At 48.6% G+C, this 25,808-nt stretch overlaps 1 protein-coding gene across 1 annotated transcript; it reads left to right on the forward strand.

The window, feature by feature from the left end:
- The first annotated feature begins 10,072 nt into the window (after positions 1–10,072).
- Positions 10,073–11,392, forward strand: LOC123112615 (1-aminocyclopropane-1-carboxylate oxidase). Its single transcript, XM_044533653.1, has one exon. It carries the CDS (start codon positions 10,147–10,149, stop codon positions 11,071–11,073), a length of 927 nt encoding a protein of 308 aa, XP_044389588.1. The 5' UTR covers positions 10,073–10,146; the 3' UTR covers positions 11,074–11,392.
- Positions 11,393–25,808: the final 14,416 nt, after the last annotated feature.

The following is a 25,808-nucleotide window of genomic DNA, read 5'->3' on the forward strand; positions in this document are numbered from 1 at the left end:
ATAGCACTGGTACTAGGTAGCTAAAATATGTGTTCTGAAACACTGAGAGCAGAAACACTTACTACATACATATGCTCAAGAAACACTTACTAACCAGAAAAAGTTTTGACTTGAAATGTTAATAGCATAGAGAGCACCACAAGTTAAACACCTCAATCTGTTAGTATTTGTCTGCATTTTCTCACATTCTTCTTGTATCTGATCCAGTATTGCTTGTAGTGGTTTGTCCAAAATGTTGAATGATACTGCTTGGAGATGCATATATTGTTTCACCTCTTCACATGCCAATGTATTTTCCATGTTGTGATGGAGGCCTTTTTTGCCTTGTCCACCCGAGAGGCCCTTGAGTTTGCTAGAATGTCGATTAACTTCCGTTCCAGCAAATTCGGGTACTCCATATGTCCTATTTTCAGCAAAGGTCATGCTGAAATTTTCCATGAATTTTAGCATGACTTTGCTAAAAATAGGACATATGGGGTACTTGTGACTAATGCATGGACCGGGGTACTTGTGACTAATGATGAAAGCTTAGGCTTTTAGGGTGCCTCGGCGTCGAAAAACCCTCAATGATAAAAGCTTAGCTTTTAGGATGCCTCGGTGTCGACAAACCCTAAATGATGAGACCATGATCTTGTTCCTTGACAATAACCAAGTTTTTGACCAAACTTTGTTCCTATTTAGAGAGAAACATGGCCAACAACGATGAGGCCGGGGGTTCGGGCGGCAAGGCATTCTGGGAGCTGTCCCAGGAGATGGAGGAACAACCTCACTTGTATGAGGACGCCGCCTTGCCCACCGATCCTGAGACCACTGATGGTACCGCCGAGGATGACCCCACTGATGCCACCACTGATGGTGCCGCCGAGGATGCCACCACTGATGATGGCGGCGCACGCATAGATGGCAGCCAACTGAAGAGGCAACGGAAGGACCGGCGCCCGACCGTGCTCCGCACCCTCAAGGAGGAAGTTACTGAAGTGGACTCCGACGGGAATCCAACGGCGCCCGAACAAATAGTCAAGGGGCACTCGCTTCAGCTCGGGTGCATTCTCCGGAGCACCGTCTCGATCAACACCGAGAACCTGAGGCATCCTGACCGAGGGAATTTGCGCAACCTCTTCTTCACGAAGCTACACGAACGATACAAGTTCCCCGCTGAATTTGAAAACACAAGCCTCAAAGGGAATAAAGTGAACAATGCTGCCCTCAAGAAGATGAGCAAGGCCCTGTCTACTTGGAAAAGCAATGTGAAGAGAATGATTGAGAAAGGTGAGAGTTATGAGAAGATCAAGGAGAAAAATCCTTCGATCACCGAAGATGACTACAACGACTTCAAGATCAATTGCTCGAGCACCGCAAACTCCCAATCAAGTCAGTGGGGGAAAGAAATGCGGGAGCTGAACTTAGGGGAACACACACTCAGTCCCGGCGGTTACAGAGTGGCGGAGCCTATATGGGACAAGGAGGAGGCGGATCGTGCCGAGCAAGGCCTACCGCCCCTCTTCGATAAATATGGTGACAAGCAGACCAGGAACTTTGTCAGGGCCCGGTACAAGAAGGACCCGAAAACAAAGGAGCTTACCACGGATCCGAAGACCAGGGCGCTTGAGCTTGTTCTAGTAAGGAATACACCCCCGCGTAATTAGCTCCATATGGTTGCATTCTAATTAATGAAGCCAAATTTCTAAATGGTTCACATTCCTTCCGCAGGCGACTGAAAGCAGTAGCGCGGGGTCGACTAAGAGCAACCCTTGGGACACCACTCTAAATAGGGCGTTGAATGTAATGAAGAACAAGGATAAGCTCAATAAGCCGACGTCAGCTGGTCGTGTGGCCGGCAAAGGCTTGTCGACAAAATGGTCATCATACTATAACAATGGCGGGCGAAAGGAGAAAAAGACCAGCTTAGAAAGCCAGGCGCGCGAGGTTCAAGAACTCAAGGCACAGGTGGCGCGGATTTCGGAGATTGTCCAAGAGCAAGTGCAACAACAACTCGGAGCGACGATCACCGCCATTGTGCCTACCTTGATCGAGGGGTTGAGTGCGTGGATTGCGGGCGGCCAACAGGGGCCGCCCTCGATTCCTAGCTTCACGGCCAGCAACTCGCAGAATGCGATGGCGGGGTCATTGGTGTCTCCGGCGGAGGCGACATTGGTGTCTCCGACGCCGGCACGGGAGCTTAATGCACCCGGGTGTATGCCGGCCGGCACCTCTGCAGCAAGCGGCCCCTCCGTCAACTGCACTCCCGCCGTTGGCGGTGCCTCGACATTAGCCGAGCTCGATGACATCATCACGGTAACTAATTAAGCCTCTCTCAGCCGAGGACTTCATCTCCTTGCCTTTGACTGGGCATCCCTGACACCCTACATGTTTTCGTAGGACGCCGCCGACGTTCCGTGCACTCTCCTGCACTTCGTGAACAACGAGTTGGTCGATGTCGCCAAGGGCAAAATCGTTCAATCGGGCAACCCCTTGTTCCACGGTACCCAGATGCCACCCAACTTGTTTAGGGTTCAACTGGTTCGGGTGCTGCCAGGCTGCGACGAGTTGTTACCTCCGATTCGACCCGTTGGGGCCGACGATGATGACGTGATGACCCTCAGCGCCTGCCTGAGCTGGCCCCTACTTTGGCCGAAGAGCCAGATTCGTTTGGGGGCGGGGGACACCACCCCAAAGATAACACCGCCAGTCGTGCCGGCACCAAGTCGGCCCCATGGCAAGACCGTCGCAACGGTGCCGGACATCCCTATGCCACTGGATCCAAACATGCATATGGCACAGGATCAGAACGACGACAATGACGATACATTTGGCAACGTCGATCAGTACTTTGCCAATCATGGGTACGATGGCGACTTCATGGGGCCTCCTTCTCAAGAACCCAACCCAACAAAAGACGTGCGCGATCTAGCTGGTACCACGGAGAAGCCAAGTTGCAACAGGCGTCGTCTGCCATTTAGCTCTCAGGAGACGCCTCCAGCTGCCGACTTCACCGAGCCTCAGATAGGCGAGGTGCGAAATATTATCAGCCCCAACACACTCAAGAAGGCGGTCTGTGAGCAGAACTCGGTCCCATTACAGGAGAACAAGAAGGCACGCAAAAGAAACACTAACAAGGGTGCGAGCCAGCCGGCACCGAGTACGATCCGTGCTCAGGACGGGCCACCTTCACCTAAGGATATCTCGAGGAGGGTGCATGTGGCGGGTAGGGCGATGCTACCGACAAATATGCTCAATGCTGCAACCGGTGCTATGCGGAGTCTACATGACAGTGTTCTTTCTTTGGAGAAGCGGCGTCTCAGAGAGAAGGATGTGGCATACCCGGTTTTCGTGGCCAAGGTGCCAGAGGGCAAGGGCTTTGTGGATAACTCCATCGGGCGTATGATCGTCCCGCGGTTTGATGACATCCACGCTATGTTGAACCTTCATCCGCTGCACTACACCTTCGTTCGGGTATTTTCGCTGAGTATGGAGATGCGGATCATTCGCGACAAGACCCCGGACATCGTGATAGTCGACCCCTTCTACATGCGTGCCAAGATCTTCGGCAGCGCTGGGGACCGGCAAGTCGCGAGTTCTTACCTCGAAGGCGTCATTCTGGCAAACCAAGATAAGGATAACTTCCTCGTGCCTTACTTTCCCGAGTAAGTCCTCCCCTCAACCGGCCCGTAGCATATGAATTCTTAGATTTCGATCGTTTTTCTTTTAACATTCCGTGTTTTCTGCAGTGACACACATTGCACGCTCATCCTCCTAAGCCCCAAATATTCCATGGCCACGTATTTCGACCCGGACCGTCAGTCGAACGTAGACTACACAAATGTCAAGAAGGTTCTTGATGATGTTATCCCCGGCTACGCCAAATCTGGAGGCACTTTCACCAGGCCTATTCGTAAGTACGGCAAGCACGTGTTCTCCCACAATACGACGTTCTGCTGCGTCAAGCAGCCGCCTGGCGGTCAGAAGGGTGCCTACTACGCCATCCATCACATGCGGGCGATCGTACGGGGCCATCATCAACTTCTGCTACCGAGTAAACTCAAAGATTGGGCCGCGAGCGTGTCGGCAATCCAGGACGCGGACATTAGACAAGAATTCTTTCGCATCCAGTCGGAGTTTGCGGAAATCATCCATCAAGATGTCCTTCGTACCTCGGGGCAGTTCTACCTCAGAAATCAACCGTCCAACAGTGACATCGACACAATGCTACAAATGCAGGCTGACAACGCCCGTTATTTCATGACTCCCACGATAGACGGCGGCTTCATCCATGCTCCGGTCCCTTGAGTCGAGTCGAAAGCAGTGATGCTGTGTCTAGTTCTGAAACATCGATTGGCTCATGTTGTAATTAAACTTTAATGAACTTGTAGTATGTCTCTTTGGTTTCGAGAGTCGTTCAACTTAGATGTAATCGATGCTATTAATGTCTTGCTTTTCTCTTCCGATCATTCTGTTGCATACTTATATATTGCTTATGTATTGTCTGTGAATTGGTACAAACGTTTCGTTTGGCTAGTGCATAGCGATGCCGTCGTATGTCGTGTACAAGGGTAAGGTTCCCGGAGTCTACGACGACTGGGAGGAGTGTCGGAGACAGGTTCACCGATTCAGCGGTAACAGTTACAAAGGGTATACCACTAGGGCCGAGGCCGAATCTAGATACGTCCGCTATCTAGCGGGAGAGGGGAGGGAGCGTTGGAGGAACCGGATGAAGACGAGTTTCATCGTGATGATGCTCATCGTGATGACCGCAGCTGTCTTCTATGTGATGGTAGTTTAGATGATCGATATCGACTTGTAATGTGAAGACAAACTCGGTACTCGCGGTCTCGAGACTTGTAATATAATGTTCTATCTTTGTTCGGTCTTTTCAATTCGGAGACTAATATGATGAATTGTATTCGGAGACTAATATGATGAATTGTATTCAGAGACTAATCTTCTATTGTATTTGATGAATCTGTTGTTGATGTGTGCTATTTATATTTTGTCCAATTATACATTTTGTAACCTGTGCAAAAAACAGAAAATAAAAAAATAAAAAAAACCTAATATTCATACTAATGGCGCATCACATCACAGTGCGCCATTAGTATGCCGAAGTTACTAATGGCGCATCATTAAACAATGCGCCATTAGTATGCCGAAGTTACTAATGGCGCATCTTGTTGTTGTGCGCCATTAGTATGCCAAAGCACCTGGGTATACATGGCCCCCTGGGAGGCATACTAATGACGCACTATTGTATATACTAATGGCGCATCTGAGGTCCGCCATTAGTATACCAGATACTAATGGCGCACCAGTGGTGCGCCATTAGTAAAATATACTAATGGCGCACCACTAATGCGCCATTAATGGCCAAATTAGGTGCGCCATTAGTAAGCCTTTTCCTAGTAGTGACTCTGAAAATCTACGACTTCAAAAGTCAGCTTCTCTTTGCGGAAATGCTTCGAGTCGCCGAACACTACATCCAGAGCTATTTGGCCGAGTGACTCAGCCTTCTTTCCAGGAATGACTCCGTGAAAACTCATGTTACTGGAGCTGAGCCTGGACATTGGAATGCCCATTTCCTTGAGCGTTTCTGCATACAGTATATTCAATCCACTGCCGCCATCCATCAACACCTTCGTCAGCCGAGTGCCTTTGACGACTGGGTCGACCACCAGTGCTTGCCTCCCAGGGGTGGCAATATGAGTGGGGTGATCGGACTGGTCGAATGTAATGGAAGTTTGCGACCATCTCAAATAACTTGGCGTCGCTGGGGCGACCATATTCACCTCGCGGTTGATCACTTTCAGTCGACTTTTGCTCTCTACATCAACAAAAATCATCAGGGTGGAATTGACATGGGGGTAACCTCCATCGCTGTCCTCCTTGTCCTCAGCCTTGTCCGACTCCTTCTCTTTGTCTTTGGGCTGCTTGCCTTGAAACTGCTGGATCAAGAGCCGACACTAGCGAGTGGTATGTTTAGGGTAGATGAAGTTACCCTCTTCGTCTTTCTTCGTATGGATGTGACACGGCAGATCCGTCACGTCATTTCCTTCTTTATCTTTTACCTTCTTGGGGTTCCAAGATCCTTTGGGCTTTCCTTTGAATTTACCCTGAGTCATGGCCAGAGCCTCTCCAGGAGCAGCTAGCTCGGCTTTCCGCTTTTGCTTCCGATAGGAGTTTCCTTTCTCTGACTGACTCGGCTTGTACTTGCCGCTCCGGAGTCGGTCCTCTTCTTTGCCATTGGCGTACTTTGAGGCGATTTCCATCATTCGACTCAAGGTCATATCTCCGGTCCGACCGAACTTCAGGCTCAACTCTCTGTTCTTGACGCCATCCTTGAAGGCGCAGACCGCTTGATGGTCCAACACATTCTCCACGGTATGATGCAAAGTGACCCATCTCTGGATGTAATCTCTCAATGTTTCACTCGACTTCTGCACTCAGACTTGCAACTCCGTTAATCCGGCCGGTCGTTTGCAAGTTCCCTCGAATGTCCTGACGAACACTCGGGAAAGATCTTCCCAAATGTAAATGCTGCTGGGAGCTAACTGATTCAACCATGCCCTGGCCGAACCCTCTAGCATGAGTGGCAAATGCTTCATGGCCACTTCATCATTACCGCCACCAATCTATACCGCCACCCGGTAGTCCTCGAGCCAAGTTTCAGGTTTGGACTCTCCGGTGAACTTACTTACCCCAGTCGCCAACCTGAAGTTGGGGGGTATTACTGCGGCCCTGATGGCTCTGCTAAAGCATTCTAGACCCAAAACATGGACTCGACTGCTAATGGGCACATCCCTGTCATGGCCACCTCTGTGAGCTCTGTTCTGGTCGACCAAACCCTGCACGATGATGGATCTCGCGTCAAAGCCTGGTTCCCTAGGATCGACCGGAGCTCTCCGCCCAATACTGAGCTGGCGCCTGTCATCTTGCTGTCGATGGACATTAGACCCTCCTCTCGGGGGAGGAGTGGGCACTCGACGCCTATCATCACGATCAAATCGGTCATCATAGTGATCCCGCTGGCCTTCACGTCCCATGCGCCTCGGAGGCGACCTTGGGCTGTGAGCCGACTGAACAGTATTCGCAGCGACAGATTGACTGTGAATCCTGTTGTGCGACTGTGACACGATTGAATTATGATCCCCTGCTGCTCTAAGCAAGTCTCTGATCTGCATCAAGCCTCTACCAGCCTCTAACTGAGAGGGCTGAATCGACTCTGCTATACGGGTTGCAGCTGCTAAATTCTGAATCGGGGTTCGATATACCTGAGTCGGCTACGGAAAGAGTTGACGTCGACTGGAGTCGGGTACCCATTGCCGCGCACGCTCGTCAAGAGCTCGCTGGAGGTTCTCCAGTCGAGTGCGTTCAGCCAAGTTGGCCAAACACGCCTCTTCCAAGGCTCGCGCCTCGGGAGTTTCTCCTGCGATGGGAGTATGCAGGGCATCCATGTTCCTGCGGCGAAGTTCTTCCCTTTGCAGAGAAGTAAGTGGCTCGGGTTGATACTCCTCATGCGCCTGAGCGGGATCGCCCCCACCGTTCACCCCGTCGTCACGGGGGAAGCCGGGAGGGCTACGAGGCCCGTTGACCATCAGGACCTCAGCCGCTGGATCACTGCTATCGCACTCGGATGCAGTCTCTACGGAGCCAGTTGACAGATCGAACAGGCCGTAGAGAGATTCGTCGGGCTCAATTGCCGCGACCTGGGTGTTGGCCGACTGGCGAGCCACAGCGTGCCTCACCCACCGCTGAAGCCTCGACCGACCAGTGCGCTTGCGCTGGCGGGAGGCCGGGAGGGAGGATGACACGAAAGTCGTCAGATACGGAGTCGACGGTTGCCGCAGCAGAACGCCGCGGACACACGCCTGAAAATGCGTCGCGCCGCGGACGGGGAGCACGTCGATGTCGAGTGGAGCCTCCTGGAGCCAAGCGGAGTCATCGGCGATGAAGGTGAGCGCGCCGAGACGGATCTCGCGGCCCTCGACCAAAACTCCACCCAAAACCATGATGAAAACAATCGGAACGATTGCAACTTCTCCAAAAATCTCTAAGACACCTGCCCCACGGTAGGCGCCAACTGTCGTGGTTCTAAGTCTGACAGTAGAATGGGGGGTAGGTATGGAGAGGCAAGATCCTAGCTATGGAGCAGTTGTATACGCGAGGGATGTACGAGTTCAGGCCCTTCTTGGAGGAAGTAACAGCCCTACGTCTCGGAGCCCGGAGGCGGTCGACTGGATTATATGTGTATGAATTACAGGGGTGCGAACCTTTTACACTGAGGAGGGGGGTGGCTTATATAGTGCCTGCCAGACCCCTCCGGCCCTCAGTTATGCAGGGTTTAAAGTACATAAAGATGGGTGTTACTGGTAACGTCTTACATAAAGTGTCATCATGACCATAAAGGCTATTTAATTAAAGACCGTTCGGATGCAGAGTGGCTCTTGATCTTCTGGCGGTCGAGTGAATCTTCATGGTCGAGTGCCTTCGAGTCTGTCGAGTGGAATCCCTCTTGGTCGACTGGACGGCAGTTTCTTATGAAGATGTCCTTGGGGAGGGTACTTTGGCCAGGTCTGTGACCCTACCCTAGGTACATGACTTCATCAGTCACAACAGGCGCACACCGAGGAGGTGAGTAGGCGTCGGGCGCAGCTCACGTCGGAGCAGCGATGAATGCCCGAGTACGCGGCAGACTCTCCTCATTGGGAGGTCTGGTTTCCCCCGAGCACGAGGTGCAACGGTGGCTCGGCGTACGACACCACCATGTTTGGCTCGGCGCGACGCCGGTGCAAGAGGCCATGTACTTGAGCATTGGAGGCAGTGCGCGCCGACGACGAGCGGTGTATGCAAAGGGAGCGCGAGGAGGAGGAGGACCGCCGCCAGAAGGAGGAGGAGGAGCGCGCCCGCCTTGCCGCTTTGCCGCCGCCGCCATAGACGCCAGAGAAGGCAGCCCTGGCGGCCTATCAAGCCACGTTCGGCTGGGCTGGGCCGCCTCCAGTCTTCATCGATCTCACTGGCGACGAGGATGACCACAAGGGCAACGTGAGAGCGGGTTTTTATTTTTTATGTTTAGTTACTGTTTAAGTGGACATTGGTCAGCGTTCACCGGTCACTTATGTTTAATTAAATTGGGTCAAAAATGTGTATGCCTCCCGTTAGACACACCTGCCGACCCATATCGAAAAGCGGACGCGTACGTCCGTCTGACCGACCCAAACGAACGAAAAACAGATAAAGTGCGCGTCCGTTTGACTCGGCGTGTTGGAGTTTCTCTCCTATCTCGCATCATCATCTACCTTAGAACCCTAGCTAGCTTCCACAACTCAAATTCGGAGCGAGCATCCACCTTACAATGGAACTGTTCATGAGGTACTTTTGATCGATTGTAAGCATATCATGATGTGATCAACAAACCTCCCTCGTTCTCCGGAAAAATAAAATCTATCACTATAATGGATAAACTTGAGATCAACTGGTTACACGTCAAATCGGCTGAAAAATCTTTATTTAGAGTGGCGGGCCTAACAGTTGTATTCTAAATTTTAATGGTCGTTGAAAATTTGCACCTGTAGGTCAAGTTCAACCCATCATTTTCCATATAACCATTGGCCTAACAGTCTCCCTTTTTCAGTACTTCTCATGTAGTACGTTTTATTCAGAAGAAGAGGTCTAGATATATTTATGTTTGACTTCTCATCTAGTACGTTTTATATTCACAGAATATGAAAACATTCACAAATTTTTACAACCAAAAAACATGTAAATTCTGAATGTGCGGTGAAGAACAACCCAGAGGGACAGAGGTAATTCCTGCGTCTTCCTCAGTCAAGGCTCCTCTGCCAATGTGATGTCAGTTAACAAGTCACACTGACAGGGATATGAACTGACATGGAGATGCCGGTACCAATTTGCCACAAGCATCCAACGGTTGCTGCTGCGCAGAAGCTTCACATGAACATCTGCCAGGCCAGCTCCAGTCGCTCGTCTTGACCGGATTTTTGTCTCAAAATATATTTGTTGACCAGTATCCCACCTGGTGCACTATAAGTACCATGGCCACCCACGTCTCTCCACCTCATCCCATCACCTGCACTTCGCTAGTACATCCACACAACACCACTCGAGTCTGAAACTCTGAAAAGGCTCATCGTCACCATGGTTGTTCCGGTGATCGACTTCTCCAAGCTTGACGGCGCCGAGAGGGCCGAGACGATGGCGCAGATCGCCGACGGCTGCGAGAACTGGGGCTTCTTCCAGCTGGTGAACCACGGCATCCCTCTGGAGCTTCTTGACCGCGTCAAGAAGGTGTGCTCCGAGAGCTACCGCCTCCGGGAGGCGGCGTTCCGGTCGTCCGAGCCGGTGCAGACGCTGGAGAGACTGGTGGACGCGGAGCGGCGCGGCGAGCCGGTGGCGCCAGTCGACGACATGGACTGGGAGGACATCTTCTACCTCCACGACGACAACCAGTGGCCGTCCGACCCGCCGGCCTTCAAGGAGACCATGCGTGAGTACCGCGCCGAGCTCAAGAAGCTCGCGGAGCGGGTCATGGAGGCCATGGACGAGAACCTCGGCCTCGACAAGGGCCGCATGAAGGCCGCCTTCACCGGCGACGGCCTCCACGCGCCGTTCTTCGGCACCAAGGTCAGCCACTACCCGCCGTGCCCGCGGCCGGACCTCATCACCGGGCTCCGGGCGCACACCGACGCTGGCGGCGTCATCCTGCTGTTCCAGGACGACAAGGTCGGCGGTCTTGAGGTGCTCAAGGACGGCGAGTGGCTCGACGTGCAGCCGCTCGCCGACGCCATCGTCGTCAACACCGGCGACCAGGTGGAGGTGCTCAGCAACGGCCGCTACCGCAGCGCGTGGCACCGCGTCCTGCCCATGCGCAACGGCAACCGCCGCTCCATCGCCTCCTTCTACAACCCGGCGTTTGAGGCGGCCATCTCGCCGGCGGTGGGCGAAGGCCGCGCTGCCGCGTACCCAGACTACGTGTTTGGGGATTACATGGATGTGTACAACAAGCAGAAGTTCAATGCCAAGGAGCCAAGATTCGAGGCCGTCAAGGCGCCAAAGGCAGCTTAAGCTTAATATCATGGCGATTACACGACAACTATTTACCTATTAGCTGGCTTTTGTTTTACAATGAAGAAAAAAAAAGTGTTTCTGGGCGATGGTGCTACAGTGCCTAGTGGCGATTTGGGCGATTTGCCGGCGACTGGCGTCTATGCCGTGCTTCCCTTCCCGGTTCCCCCTATCCCTTCTCCCCTCAGCTATCTTCTCTTCTGATCTGGTTTTCCTCTAGATTCCCCCTCTATCTCTTTCCCTTTCTCATGTATTGGTCTCCCTTCCTCTGTTATCTGTCTCGTCTTCGAATCCTACTTCTAAGTCATCTACTCTGTCCCAATAATCCTGATTTATTCTTCCTGGTGATTTTCTATTCAATCCCCTCGGTCATCCCTTTCTTTTTCTGGTTGGAGCATGTTGTCGATGAAGCTATCCGGTGAGAGCCTTACTGCTTTTCCCGGGAAGACGGGAGGGCGCCTAGGTGTGGATTTGGCAGAGATGGAATGTTTCAAGGCGAGGGCGATGCAGATAATTCGCAAGTCGAGGGATCCGTCAAGATATCTCGAGTTGATGCGAATTAAGGCGGATTCATTACTGGATTCTGGTGGGTCTTCGGAACGAGGGTTGTGCTCGTCGCCGGAAATTCCTCTTCCCCTGCAGGTTGGCACGACGACACTTGTACTGAATGGAGCTCAGCTAGCTGCTCCTGAGATTAATATTACTGGGCGATGTCATGGAAATAAGCCTCTGGCTGGGTCTGATTCTAAAGCAGCAGAGGGGCAAGTGGATTTGGGGATGAATGATGCTGCAGTTGGCGTTGGTTCAGAGGGGCAGTGCCTTCTTCAACTGTGTGCTAATGCTGACCTGGGAATTCAACAATTTATGTTTTGCAATACAAAAGAAATGGATTGGATATGTGCGTGCATGTTTTCGGATACAAACATATCTAGTTATCGCTTTGTTCATGGAGTCCCGGTGGAAGAGGAGCCAGATCCAGGAGGATTTTGGTTGTCTGTTAAACATACAGTTAAAATGCAGTTTCAAAGTTTGTTAACAAGTACATGGAAGAAGATCCAGCGGAATACAAAATGGGGTTTCTGGAAAAGCTCAGATAATATTAATACATGCTTCTTTGTTCGTTGTGGGCAGGATACTGATAATAGAATTATGGCAAGAATTCTGATCAAAGTAACTAGAGTGAACAATGTGACAAAGTTTTCTTTGTCTCAAGGATGCAGTGGTGTGGGGATACAGAGTATTGTTGTGATCGATGGTACAGCAGGATCGGCGGCATCCCTTGAGGATGACCGCCGGAACCAATGAATATTCTCTGCCTGAACTGTCGCGGAATTGGGCAACCGGAGACAGTTCGTGAAATCTGTGACCTGATTAGGTTACATCTCCCGGCCTTAGTTTTTCTCTCGGAGACTAAGGTCTCAGATAAGAGAGCTCGGGAGTTGAGGCATCGCTTGGGATTCAGCAATGCTTTCGGTGTTAAAGCAAGGGGGCTGAGTGCTGGTCTTGTTCTTTACTGGAATAATGATTCTAGTGTTTCGTTAAAATCTTTCAGTGACTCGCACATTGATGTATTTGTGTGCAATGAAGAGACAGGGGAAAAGGAATGGCGTTTCACTGGGTTTTATGGGGAGCCAACAAGAACCAAGAGGAAGAATAGTTGGGAATTAATACAGTTTATGCGAAGAGAATATGATCACCCATGGCTGTGTGCGGGGGATTTTAATGAAATTCTTGATGCATCTGAACAGTTTGGAGGCAATGACAGGGAAGAATGGAAGATGGAAGGATTTAGAGATACTGTTGATTACTGTCGCTTCACTGATTTGGGCTTCTCTGGTCTCCCATATACATGGGATAACCGACAGCAAGGACAAAACAATGTAAAAGTTCGCCTAGATAGAGGACTAGCTGATGACAAGTTTTTAGATCTATTTGATGACACTTCGGTGCGGCACATTCAGACCTCTGTGTCTGATCATTGCGCACTTGTATTAACGACTAATAGATCAGCTTGGTTATGAAATAAAGGACGAAACAAACCGTTTCGCTTCGAAAATGCCTGGACTCGCCACGAGAGGTATGAACAAGTGGTGGAAGAAGGATGGCAGCCGCAAGCTAATGATCTGGCCGGCGTTTATGATGCGCTGAATGGTGTGCGACGTAGTCTGCAGAAATGGAGCCGGGAGGAGTTTGGTTCGGTGGAGAAACAACTTAAAATGATGAGAGAAAAATTGGAAAGGCTAAGAGCAGTCTCTTTAGGAACTGGGCCAACTCTAGCTGAACGAGACCTTCTCAAACGCATATCGGAGTTGCTGGCCAGAGAGGAGGCTCTCAAGAAGCAACGGTCCAGGGTTTTGTGGCTGCAGGAAGGTGATAGGAACACTGAGTTCTTCCATGCTAAGATGAAAGAAAGATCACGTACAAATAAAATTAAGTCATTGCGGAAGCCAGATGGTACGGTTGCGACTGAGCAACACGAGTTGGAAGCAATTGCTATGAATTTTTACATAGATCTGTTTACGGCACAGCAAGAGACTCATCCGGAGCTAGCAACAGAGTTGGTTCAGTGTAAAGTTTCACAAGAAATGAATGAAAAGCTGTGTTCTGTTATCATAAATGAGGAGATTGAAAGAGCTCTTTTCATGATGCATCCAAACAAGTCCCCAGGTCCAGATGGTTTTACAGCAGGTTTTTACATTCACCATTGGCATCTTTTGAAAGATGTTGTTTGCAATGCTGTGCGTACTTTTCTTGAAGGCGGTGATATGCCGGAGGTGGTTAATTCTACTGTTTTGGTCCTTATTCCAAAAATAAAAAATCCGCAAGACCTTACACAGTACAGGCCAACCTCATTGTGTAACGTGCTCTATAAACTAGCTTCAAAAGTTCTTGCCTTGAGGCTAAGACCAGTACTGCATCATATCATCACAGAAGAACAAACAGCGTTTATCCAAGGACGATTGATTTCAGACAATGTTCTTACGGCTTATGAGTGTATTCACTACCTCAAGAAGAAAAAGGGCAAATCTGGTGATGTGACAGTTAAGTTGGACATGGCCAAGGCATATGATAGGGTGGAATGGTCTTATCTACGTGTGATGATGAACAAGTTGGGGTTTGCAGAAGCATGGATCGATAGAGTTATGGTATGTGTGCAGTCAGTATCTTTTTCTGTGCGCGTGAATGGCCAATTTTCTTCCACTTTCAGACCCACTCGAGGATTTAGGCAGGGCGATCCAATATCTCCCTACTTATTTCTTATTTGTGCGGAAGGATTGAGTTGTTTGCTGAAATTTAAAGGTCCGGTACATCTTTCTCGAGGTGAGAGTTGGCGTTCATTCTCCATGGGTCTCACACCTACTATTCGCCGATGATTGCTTGGTCTTTACACAGGCTACGGTTGAGGCTGCCACTAGGCTGCATAACATTTTGGATATCTATAAAACAGCTTCTGGTCAGATGGTCAACCGTAGTAAATCAGCCATTTTCTTTAGCGCAAATGTACTGATGAGACAAAGGCAATGGTCCATGTGAATATGGAGATTGAGACGGAAGCATTAGTTGAGAAGTACCTTGGACTACCAACCGCCATTGGTAAATCTTCTGATGTACAGTTTGAGCACATAGCAACAAATATTCGAAAATTGGTGAATGGGTATGTTCCTAAACTCTTAAGCAGTGCGGCAAGGGAAGTTTTGATTAAAGCGGTATGCCAAGCTATCCCAACTTATTCTATGAGCTGCTTTAGACTTTCCAAGAAATTGTGCAAGAAATTAACCAATATTGTGGCCCGCTTCTTTTGGGGGGAGATGATAATAAGAGGAAATTGCATTGGAAGAAGTGGAAGGATATTGCAATACCTAAAGGAGAAGGAGGGATGGGTTTTAGGGATTTCGAATTATTCAACCAGGCTATGCTGGCGAAACAAGGCTGGAGGTTGCTTACATCACCAGATTGTCTATGCGCTAGAGTCTTAAAGGGTAAGTACTATCATGATCATGAATTTATGTCAGCTAAGAACAAAAGAGGATCCTCGCATATTTGGAGAGCCATTCTTCATGGCAGAGAGGGTCTAAAATTAGGCCTGATAAAGAGGGTTGGTGATGGTTCTACTATTCACCCATGGGAGGATCCATGGATTCCTTTTAACCATGGTTTTGTTGGGGAACGTTGCAGAAAACAAAAAAATTTCCTACTCATTTCACCAAGATCATCTAGGAGTTCATCTAGTAACGAGTCATTGGATGCATCTACATACCTTTGTAGATCGCGAGCGGAAGCGTTCAAAAGAACGGTGATGATGTAGTCGTACTCGACGTGATCCAAATCACCGATGACCAGCGCCGAACGGACGGCACCTCCGCGTTCAACACACGTACGGAACAGCCACGTCTCCTCCTTCTTGATCCAGCAAGGGAGGGAGGAGAGGTTGAGGGAGATGGCACCAGCAGCAGCACGACGGCGTGGTGTTGATGGAGCTGCAGTACTCCGGCAGAGCTTCGCTAAGCACTATGGAGGTGGAGGAGGTGTTGGGGAGGGAGAAGGAGGCAACCAAAGGCCAGGGCGTTCAGGTCTGAAGTCCCTCCTCTCCCCCACTATATATAGGAGGGCCAAGGGGGGGTGGTGCGCAGCCTAGGAGATCTGATCTCCTAGGTGCGGCGGCCAGGGGAGGGTTTCCCTCCCCCCCAAGGCACCTCGGGGTGCCTTCCACCACTAGGACTCCTCCTAGGTGGAAACCCTAGGCGCATGGGCCTATGTGGGGCTGGTGCCCTTGGCCCATTAGGCCAAGGCGCATCCCCTTACAGCCCATGTGGCCCCCCGGGACAGGTGGCCCCACCCGGTGGGCCCCCGGGACCCTTCCGGTGGTCCCGGTACAATACTGATAACCCCGAAACTTGTCCCGATGCCCGAAATAGCACTTCCTATATATAAATCTTTACCTCCGGACCATTCCGGAACTCCTCGTGACGTCCGGGATCTCATCCGGGACTCCGAACAACATTCGGGTTACTGCATATACATATCCCTACAACCCTAGCGTAACTGAACCTTAAGTGTGTAGACCCTACGGGTTCGGGAGACAAGCAGACATGACCGAGACGACTCTCCGGTCAATAACCAACAGCGGGATCTGGATACCCATGTTGGCTCCCACATGCTCCACGATGATCTCATCGGATGAACCACGATGTCGAGGATTCAATCAACCCCGTACGCTATTCCCTTTGTCTATCGATATGTTACTTGCCCGAGATTCGATCGTCGGTATCCCAATACCTCGTTCAATCTCGTTACTGGCAAGTCACTTTACTCGTACCGTAATGCATGATCCCGTGACCAGACACTTGGTCACTCTGAGCTCATTATGATGATGCATTACCGAGTGGGCCCAGTGATACCTCTCCGTCATACGGAGTGACAAATCCCAGTCTTGATCCATGTCACCCAACAGACACTTTCGGAGATACCCGTAGTCTACCTTTATAGTCACCCAGTTACGTTGTGACGTTTGGCATACCCAAAGCACTCCTACGGTATCCGGGAGTTACACGATCTCATGGTCTAAGGAAAAGATACTTTGACATTGCAAAACTCTAGCAAACGAACTATACGATCTTGTGCTATGTTTAGGATTGGGTCTTGTCCATCACATCATTCTCCTAATGATGTGATCCCGTTATCAATGACATCCAGTGTCCATAGTCAGGAAACCATGACTATATGTTGATCAACGAGCTAGTCAACTAGAGGCTCACTAGGGACATGTCGGTGTCTGTTATTCACACATGTATTACGATTTCCGGATAACACAATTATAGCATGAATAAAGACAATTATCATGAACAAGGAAATATAATAATAATGCTTTTATTATTGCCTCTAGGGCATATTTCCAACAGTCTCCCACTTGCACTAGAGTCAATAATCTAGTTACATTGTGCTGAATCGAACACCCATGGAATTCTGGTGTTGATCATGTTTTGCTCTAGGGAGAGGTTTAGTCAACGGATCTGCTATATTCAGGTCCGTATGTACTTTACAAATCTCTATGTCTCCATCTTGAACATTTTCACGAATGGAGTTGAAGCGACGCTTGATGTGCCTTGTCTTCTTGTGAAACCTGGGCTCCTTGGCAAGTGCAATAGCTCCAGTGTTGTCACAGAAGAGCTTGATCGGCCCCGACGCATTGGGTATGACTCCTAGGTCGGTGATGAACTCCTTCACCCATATTGCTTCATGTGCTGCCTCCGAGGCTGCCATGTACTCCGCTTCACATGTAGATCCCGCCACGACGCTTTGCTTGCAACTGCACCAGCTTACTGCCCCACCATTCAAAATATACACGTATCCGGTTTGTGACTTAGAGTTATCCAGATCTGTGTCGAAGCTAGCGTCGACGTAACCCTTTACGATGAGCTCTTCGTCACCTCCATAAACGAGAAACATTTCCTTAGTCCTTTTCAGGTACTTCAGGATATTCTTGACCGCTGTCCAGTGTTCCTTGCCGGGATTACTTTGGTACCTTCCCACCAAACTGACGGCAAGGTTAACATCAGGTCTGGTACACAGCATGGCATACATAATAGAACCTATGGCTGAGGCATAGGGGATGACGCTCATCTCTTCTATATCTTCTGCCGTGGTCGGACATTGAGCTGAGCTCAATTTCACACCTTGTAACACAGGCAAGAACCCTTTCTTGGATTGATCCATATTGAACTTCTTCAATATCTTATCAAGGTATGTGCTTTGTGAAAGACCTATGAGGCGTCTTGATCTATCTCTATAGATTTTGATGCCTAATATATAAGCAGCTTCTCCAAGGTCCTTCATTGAAAAACTTTTATTCAAGTAGGCCTTGATGCTGTCCAAGAGTTCTATATCATTTCCCATCAAAAGTATGTCATCTACATATAATATGAGAAATGCTACAGAGCTCCCACTCACTTTCTTGTAAACGCAGGCTTCTCCATAAGTCTGTGTAAACCCAAACGCTTTGATCATCTCATCAAAGCGAATGTTCCAACTCCGAGATGCTTGCACCAGCCCATAAATCGAGCGTTGGAGCTTGCACACTTTGTCAGCATTCTTAGGATCGTCAAAACCTTCCGGCTGCATCATATACAATTCTTCCTTAAGGAAACCATTAAGGAATGCCGTTTTGACGTCCATTTGCCATATTTCGTAATCATAGAATGCGGCAATTGCTAACATGATTCGGACGGACTTCAGCTTCGCTACCGGTGAGAAAGTCTCATCGTAGTCAACCCCTTGAACTTGTCGATAACCCTTAGCGACAAGCCGAGCTTTATAGATGGTCACATTACCATCCGCGTCTGTCTTCCTCTTAAAGATCCATTTATTTTCTATGGCTCGCCGCTCAACGGGCAAGTCAGTCAAAGTCCATACTTTGTTTTCATACATGGATCCTATCTCGGATTTCATGGCTTCCAGCCATTTGTCGGAATCCGGTCCCGCCATCGCTTCTTCATAGTTCGAAGGTTCACCGTTGTCTAACAACATGATTTCCAAGACAGGGTTTCCGTACCACTCTGGTGCGGAACGTGTCCTTGTGGACCTTCGGATTTCAGTAGGGGCTTGATCAGAAGTATCTTGATCATTTTCATTAACTTCCTCTCTAGTCGGTGCAGGCACCTCAGGAACATTTTCTTGAGTTGCGCCATTTTCCGGTTCAAGAGGCAATACTTCATCAAGCTCTACTTTCCTCCCACTTACTTCTTTCGAGAGAAACTCTTTCTCCAGAAAGGACCCATTCTTGGCAACAAAGATCTTGCCTTCGGATCTGAGGTAGAAGGTGTACCCAATAGTTTCTTTTGGGTACCCTATGAAGACGCATTTTTCCGATTTGGGTTCGAGCTTTTCAGGTTGAAGTTTCTTGACATAAGCATCGCATCCCCAAACTTTTAGAAACGATAGCTTAGGTTTCTTCCCAAACCATAATTCATACGGTGTCGTCTCAACGGATTTCGACGGAGCCCTATTTAAAGTGAATGCGGCAGTCTCTAAAGCATAGCCCCAAAAAGAAAGCGGTAAATCGGTAAGAGACATCATAGATCGCACCATATCTAACAGAGTGCGATTACGACGTTCGGACACACCATTACGCTGAGGTGTTCCAGGCGGCGTGAGTTGTGAAACTATTCCACATTTTCTTAAGTGTGCCCCAAACTCGTGACTCAAGTATTCTCCTCCACGATCTGATCGTAGAAACTTGATTTTCCTGTCACGTTGATTTTCAACCTCACTCTGAAATTCCTTGAACTTTTCAAAGGTTTCAGACTTGTGTTTCATTAAGTAGATATACCCATACCTACTTAAATCATCAGTGAGGGTGAGAACATAACGATAGCCACCGCGAGCCTCAACACTCATCGGACCGCACACATCAGTATGTATGATTTCCAATAAGTCGGTTGCTCGCTCCATTTTCCTGAGAACGGAGTCTTGGTCATTTTACCCATAAGGCATGGTTCGCACGTGTCAAATGATTCATAATCAAGAGACTCTAAAAGTCCATCAGCATGGAGCTTCTTCATGCGTTTAACACCTATGTGACCAAGGCGGCAGTGCCACAAGTATGTGGGACTATCATTATCAACCTTACTTCTTTTGGTACTCACATTATGAATATGTGTAGCATCACGTTCGAGATTCATAAGGAATAAACCATTCACCATAGGAGCATGACCATAAAACATATCTCTCATAAAAATGGAACAACCATTATTCTCAGATTTAAAAGAGTAGCCATCTCGAATTAAACGAGATCCCGATACAATGTTCATGCTCAAAGCTGGCACTAAATAACAATTATTAAGGTTTAAAACTAATCCCGAAGGGAGATGCAGAGGTAGCGTGCCGACGGCGATCACATTGACCTTGGAACCATTCCCGACGCGCATCGTCACCTCGTCCTTTGCCAGTTTCCGCTTATTCCGCAGCCCCTGCTTTGAATTACAAATGTGAGCAACTGCACCGGTATCAAATACCCAGGAGCTACTACGGGCACTAGTAAGGTACACATCAATTACATGTATATCACATATACCTTTTGTTTTGCCGGCCTTCTTATCCGCTAAGTACTTAGGGCAGTTCCGCTTCCAATGACCGCTTCCCTTGCAATAAAAGCACTCAGTCTCGGGCTTGGGTCCATTCTTTGGCTTCTTCCCAGCAGCTTGCTTGCCGGGCGCGGCAACCTCCTTGCCGTCCTTCTTGAAGTTCTTTTTACCCTTGCCTTTCTTGAACTTAGTGGTTTTATTGACCATCAACACTTGATGTTCCTTTCTGACTTCTACCTCTGCTGATTTCAGCATAGCAAATACTTCAGGAATGGTCTTTTCCATCCCCTGCATATTGAAGTTCATCACAAAGCTCTTGTAGCTTGGTGGAAGCGACTGGAGGATTCTGTCAATGACCGCATCATCCGGGAGATTAACTCCCAGCTGAGTCAAGCGGTTATGCAACCCAGACATAGTGAGTATGTGCTCACTGACAGAACTGTTTTCCTCCATCTTACAGCTAAAGAATTTGTCGGAGACTTCATATCTCTCGACCCGGGCATGAGCTTGGAAAACCATTTTCAGCTCTTCGAACATCTCATATGCTCCATGTCTCTCAAAACGCTTTTGGAGCCCCGGCTCTAGGCTGTAAAGCATGCCGCACTGAACGAGGGAGTAGTCATCGAAACGTGCCTGCCAAGTGTTCATAACATCTTGTTCTGCAGGGAGAACGGGTGCGTCACCAAGCGGTGCTTGTAGGACATAATCTTTCTTGGCAGCTATGAGGATGATCCTCAGGTTCCGGACCCAGTCCGTATAGTTGCTGCCATCGTCTTTCAGCTTAGTTTTCTCTAGGAACGCGTTGAAGTTGAGGACTACGTTGGCCATTTGATCTACAAGACATATTGCAAAGATTTTAGACTAAGTTCATGATAATTAAGTTCAACTAATCAAATTATTAGTGAACTCCCACTTAGATTAGACATCCCTCTAGTCATCTAAGTATTACATGATCTGAGTTAAACTAGACCGTGTCCGATCATCACGTGAGACGGACTAGTCAACATCGGTGAACATCTTCATGTTGATCGTATCTTCTATACGACTCATGCTCGACCTTTCGGTCTTCTGTGTTCCGAGGCCATGTCTGTACATGCTAGGCTCGTCAAGTCAACCTAAGTGTTTGCATGTGTAAATCTGTCTTACACCCGTTGTATGTGAACGTCTGAATAAAACACCCGATCATCACGTGGTGTTTTGAAACAGCGAACTGTCGCAACGGTGCACAGTTAGGGGGAACACTTCTTGAAATTATTGTGAGGGATCATCTTATTTACTACCGTCGTTCTAAGTAAACAAGATGCAAAACATGATAAACATCACATGCAATCAAATAATAAACGTGACATGATATGGCCAATATCACATAGCTCCTTTGATCTCCATCTTGGGGCTCCATGATCATCTTGTCACCGGCTTGACACCATGATCTCCATCAGCATGATCTCCATCATCGTGTCTCCATGAAGTTGCTCGCCAACTATTACTTCTACTACTATGGCTAACGCGTTTAGCAATAAAGTAAAGTAATTTACATGGCGTTTCTTGATGACACGCAGGTCATATAAAAGAATAAAGACAACTCCTATGGCTCCTGCCGGTTGTCATACTCATCGACATGCAAGTCGTGAATCCTATTACAATAGCATGAACATCTCATACATCACATATAGATCATTCATCATTCATCACAACTTTGGCCATATCATATCACAAACCACTTGCTGCAAAAACAAGTTAGACGTCCTCTAATTGTTGTTGCAAGTTTTACGTGGCTGAATTAGGGTTCTAGCAAGAACGTTTTCTTACCTACGTTAAAGCCACAACGTGATTTGTCAACTTCTATTTACCCTTCATAAGGACCCTGTTCATCGATTCCGCTCCAACTAAAGTAGGAGAGATAGACACCCGCCAGCCACCTTATGCAACTAGTGCATGTTAGTCGGTGGAACCGGTCTCACGTAAGCGTACGTGTAAGGTTGGTCCGGGCCGCTTCATCCCACAATACCGCTGAAGCAAGAAAGGACTAGTAACGGCAAGAAAGTTGACAAATCTACGCCCACAACAAATTGTGTTCTACTCGCGCAAGAAGAACTACGCATAGACCTAGCTCATGATGCCACTGTTGGGGAACGTTGCAGAAAACAAAAAAAAATTCCTACTCATTTCACCAAGATCATCTAGGAGTTCATCTAGTAACGAGTCATTGGATGCATCTACATACCTTTGTAGATCGCGAGCGGAAGCGTTCAAAAGAACGGTGATGATGTAGTCGTACTCGACGTGATCCAAATCACCGATGACCAGCGCCGAACGGACGGCACCTCCGCGTTCAACACACGTACGGAACAGCCACGTCTCCTCCTTCTTGATCCAGCAAGGGAGGGAGGAGAGGTTGAGGGAGATGGCACCAGCAGCAGCACGACGGCGTGGTGTTGATGGAGCTGCAGTACTCCGGCAGAGCTTCGCTAAGCACTATGGAGGTGGAGGAGGTGTTGGGGAGGGAGAAGGAGGCAACCAAAGGCCAGGGCGTTCAGGTCTGAAGTCCCTCCTCTCCCCCACTATATATAGGAGGGCCAAGGGGGGGTGGTGCGCAGCCTAGGAGATCTGATCTCCTAGGTGCGGCGGCCAGGGGAGGGTTTCCCTCCCCCCCAAGGCACCTCGGGGTGCCTTCCACCACTAGGACTCCTCCTAGGTGGAAACCCTAGGCGCATGGGCCTATGTGGGGCTGGTGCCCTTGGCCCATTAGGCCAAGGCGCATCCCCTTACAGCCCATGTGGCCCCCCGGGACAGGTGGCCCCACCCGGTGGGCCCCCGGGACCCTTCCGGTGGTCCCGGTACAATACCGATAACCCCGAAACTTGTCCTGATGCCCGAAATAGCACTTCCTATATATAAATATTTACCTCTGGACCATTCCGGAACTCCTCGTGACGTCCGGGATCTCATACGGGACTCCGAACAACATTCGGGTTACTGCATATACATATCCCTACAACCCTAGCGTAACTGAACCTTAAGTGTGTAGACCCTACGGGTTCGGGAGACAAGCAGACATGACCGAGACGACTCTCCGGTCAATAACCAACAGCGGGATCTGGATACCCATGTTGGCTCCCACATGCTCCACGATGATCTCATCGGATGAACCACGATGTCGAGGATTCAATCAACCCCGTACGCTATTCCCTTTGTCTATCGATATGTTACTTGCCCGAGATTCGATCGTCGGTATCCCAATACCTCGTTCAATCTCGTTACCGGCAAGTCACTTTACTCGTACCGTAATGCATGATCCCGTGACCAGACACTTGGTCACTCTGAGCTCATTATGATGATGCATTACCGAGTGGGCCCAGTGATACCTCTCCGTCATACGGAGTGACAAATCCCAGTCTTGATCCATGTCACCCAACAGACACTTTCGGAGATACCCGTAGTCTACCTTTATAGTCACCCAGTTACGTTGTGACGTTTGGCATACCCAAAGCACTCCTACGGTATCCGGGAGTTACACGATCTCATGGTCTAGGGAAAAGATACTTTGACATTGCAAAACTCTAGCAAACGAACTATACGATCTTGTGCTATGTTTAGGATTGGGTCTTGTCCATCACAGCATTCTCCTAATGATGTGATCCCGTTATCAATGACATCCAGTGTCCATAGTCAGGAAACCATGACTATCTGTTGATCAACGAGCTAGTCAACTAGAGGCTCACTAGGGACATGTCGGTGTCTGTTATTCACACATGTATTACGATTTCCGGATAACACAATTATAGCATGAATAAAGACAATTATCATGAACAAGGAAATATAATAATAATGCTTTTATTATTGCCTCTAGGGCATATTTCCAACAGGTTTCAAACCCCTAATTCAGCTTCCTGATGCAGCTATCAGTAGGGTGGAAGAATTGATTGACGCAGACAATGGTGAATGGAATATGAATTTGATTAATGCAAATTTTGTGGAACCGGATGTTAGTGTAATATGCAGGATTCCGATTAGTAATTCAGCTGAGGATATTTGGGCTTGGCAACCAGAAAAACATGGTCATTTCACTGTGAAATCGGCATATAGAGTTCTTCTCTCTAAAAGTCGTCAAACTTACCAGCCCGGGTCTAGCATCAATCGGGAGAAGGTATGGAAGAAAATGTGGAAACTTGAGGTCCCTCCCAAGGTGAAGAATTTCTGGTGGCGTATTATCCATGACTTTATACCCTGTCGTGCTGTTTTGAAGCGACGACATATGGAACGTATTGATTTCTGTGACACTTGTGGTCAACAGGAAACTACAATGCATGCTATCTTTGATTGCACTTGGGCAAGGATCTTCTGGGAGCAGGTGAAGTCCCTAACTGGCATAAAAATTCCTGACCTACATCCACACTCTTGGATGTTCGATGTGGTGGATGGTACAAAGATACCCCAATCTGAAGCTTGTATAATTTTAAGTGGAGCATGGGCGATCTGGACTGAACGAAATGCAAGAAAGCATGGAGAGTCTGGGCGCTGTATCATGCAATCAGTAAGATGGGTGATAGACTCGGTAATGGACTCAACAAGTGCTGGAAAAGTAAGCAAGCCAAAGCAATCAAAACAAATAAAATGGAATCCACCTGATGAAGGCGTGATGAAGATTAATGTAGATGCATCCTTTGATGATGTTTCTTGTCAAGGTTCGACTGGGCTGGTTATTCGGGATAGGGAGGGTGCATTACTTCATGCACAAACCCTTTGGTATAATTTTGCAGCTAGCTCACAGTCCATGGAAGCAGAAGCAATTCGAGATGGGGTTCGAATGGCTATTGAGAGAGGTTTCAGCAAAGTTGAGGTGGAAACTGATGCTCAAGCTATTGTTAAGTTGTAGGAGTCAGATACCTTCGATCGTTCGGAGATAGCTGCCATTCTTCAAGAGATCAGGGAGCTTTCTGATCAATTTGAGAGTTTTAGGCTGAAATTCGTACGTAGAGAAGCTAATGAAGCGGCTCATTTATGTGCGAAGCAGGCGACAAGTGTTAGGAGAAGATGTTTATGGCTTAATTACACTCCTGTTTTCCTAATGAACACGTTGTATCATGACTGTTTGCCTGCTTAAGTAAGCAATAAAACTCTTTTATGTTGCAAAAAAAACAATCCTTTCTGATACAAGGTGCTTTATAAATTAAAGTGTAGCACGAAGGATATACTGTTGGAAATATGAGCAATTTACCGAATGATTTTAACAGAAATACTAGATAAAGCATGACTAATATAGCAGAAATAAAACAAGTCATGCGATCTGACTGAGAGAAGGTAAATAGCATCTGCATATATGAACTGTAACCAAACAAATCTAGGGCAAACAGTAGAACAGGAAACTGTGGCAGGACCTCTAACAGGAAGAGCAAGAACACGTACGAGACAGCAGGAGCAACAGGAGCACTGGACTTGGGGTCGACATCCTCGCCAGCCATGTCGTCGAAGAGGTTGTCGACGTCGGGGAAGAAGTCATCGGTGTCCGTGATGAACCGGCCAGTGGTCGCGCACAACGCTCCCCAAAAACCTTATGACCCTTCTCATGTACAGGACTGAAAGATGTGTGGTTTCAGAGGCCTACTATCCTGACTCGTGGTGCATGCCGCAAGCCGGGATGAGGAAGACAGTAGC

Source organism: Triticum aestivum, chromosome 1B (genome assembly GCF_018294505.1).
Source record: "Triticum aestivum cultivar Chinese Spring chromosome 1B, IWGSC CS RefSeq v2.1, whole genome shotgun sequence".
In the NCBI taxonomy this organism is placed as follows: Eukaryota; Viridiplantae; Streptophyta; class Magnoliopsida; order Poales; family Poaceae; genus Triticum; species Triticum aestivum.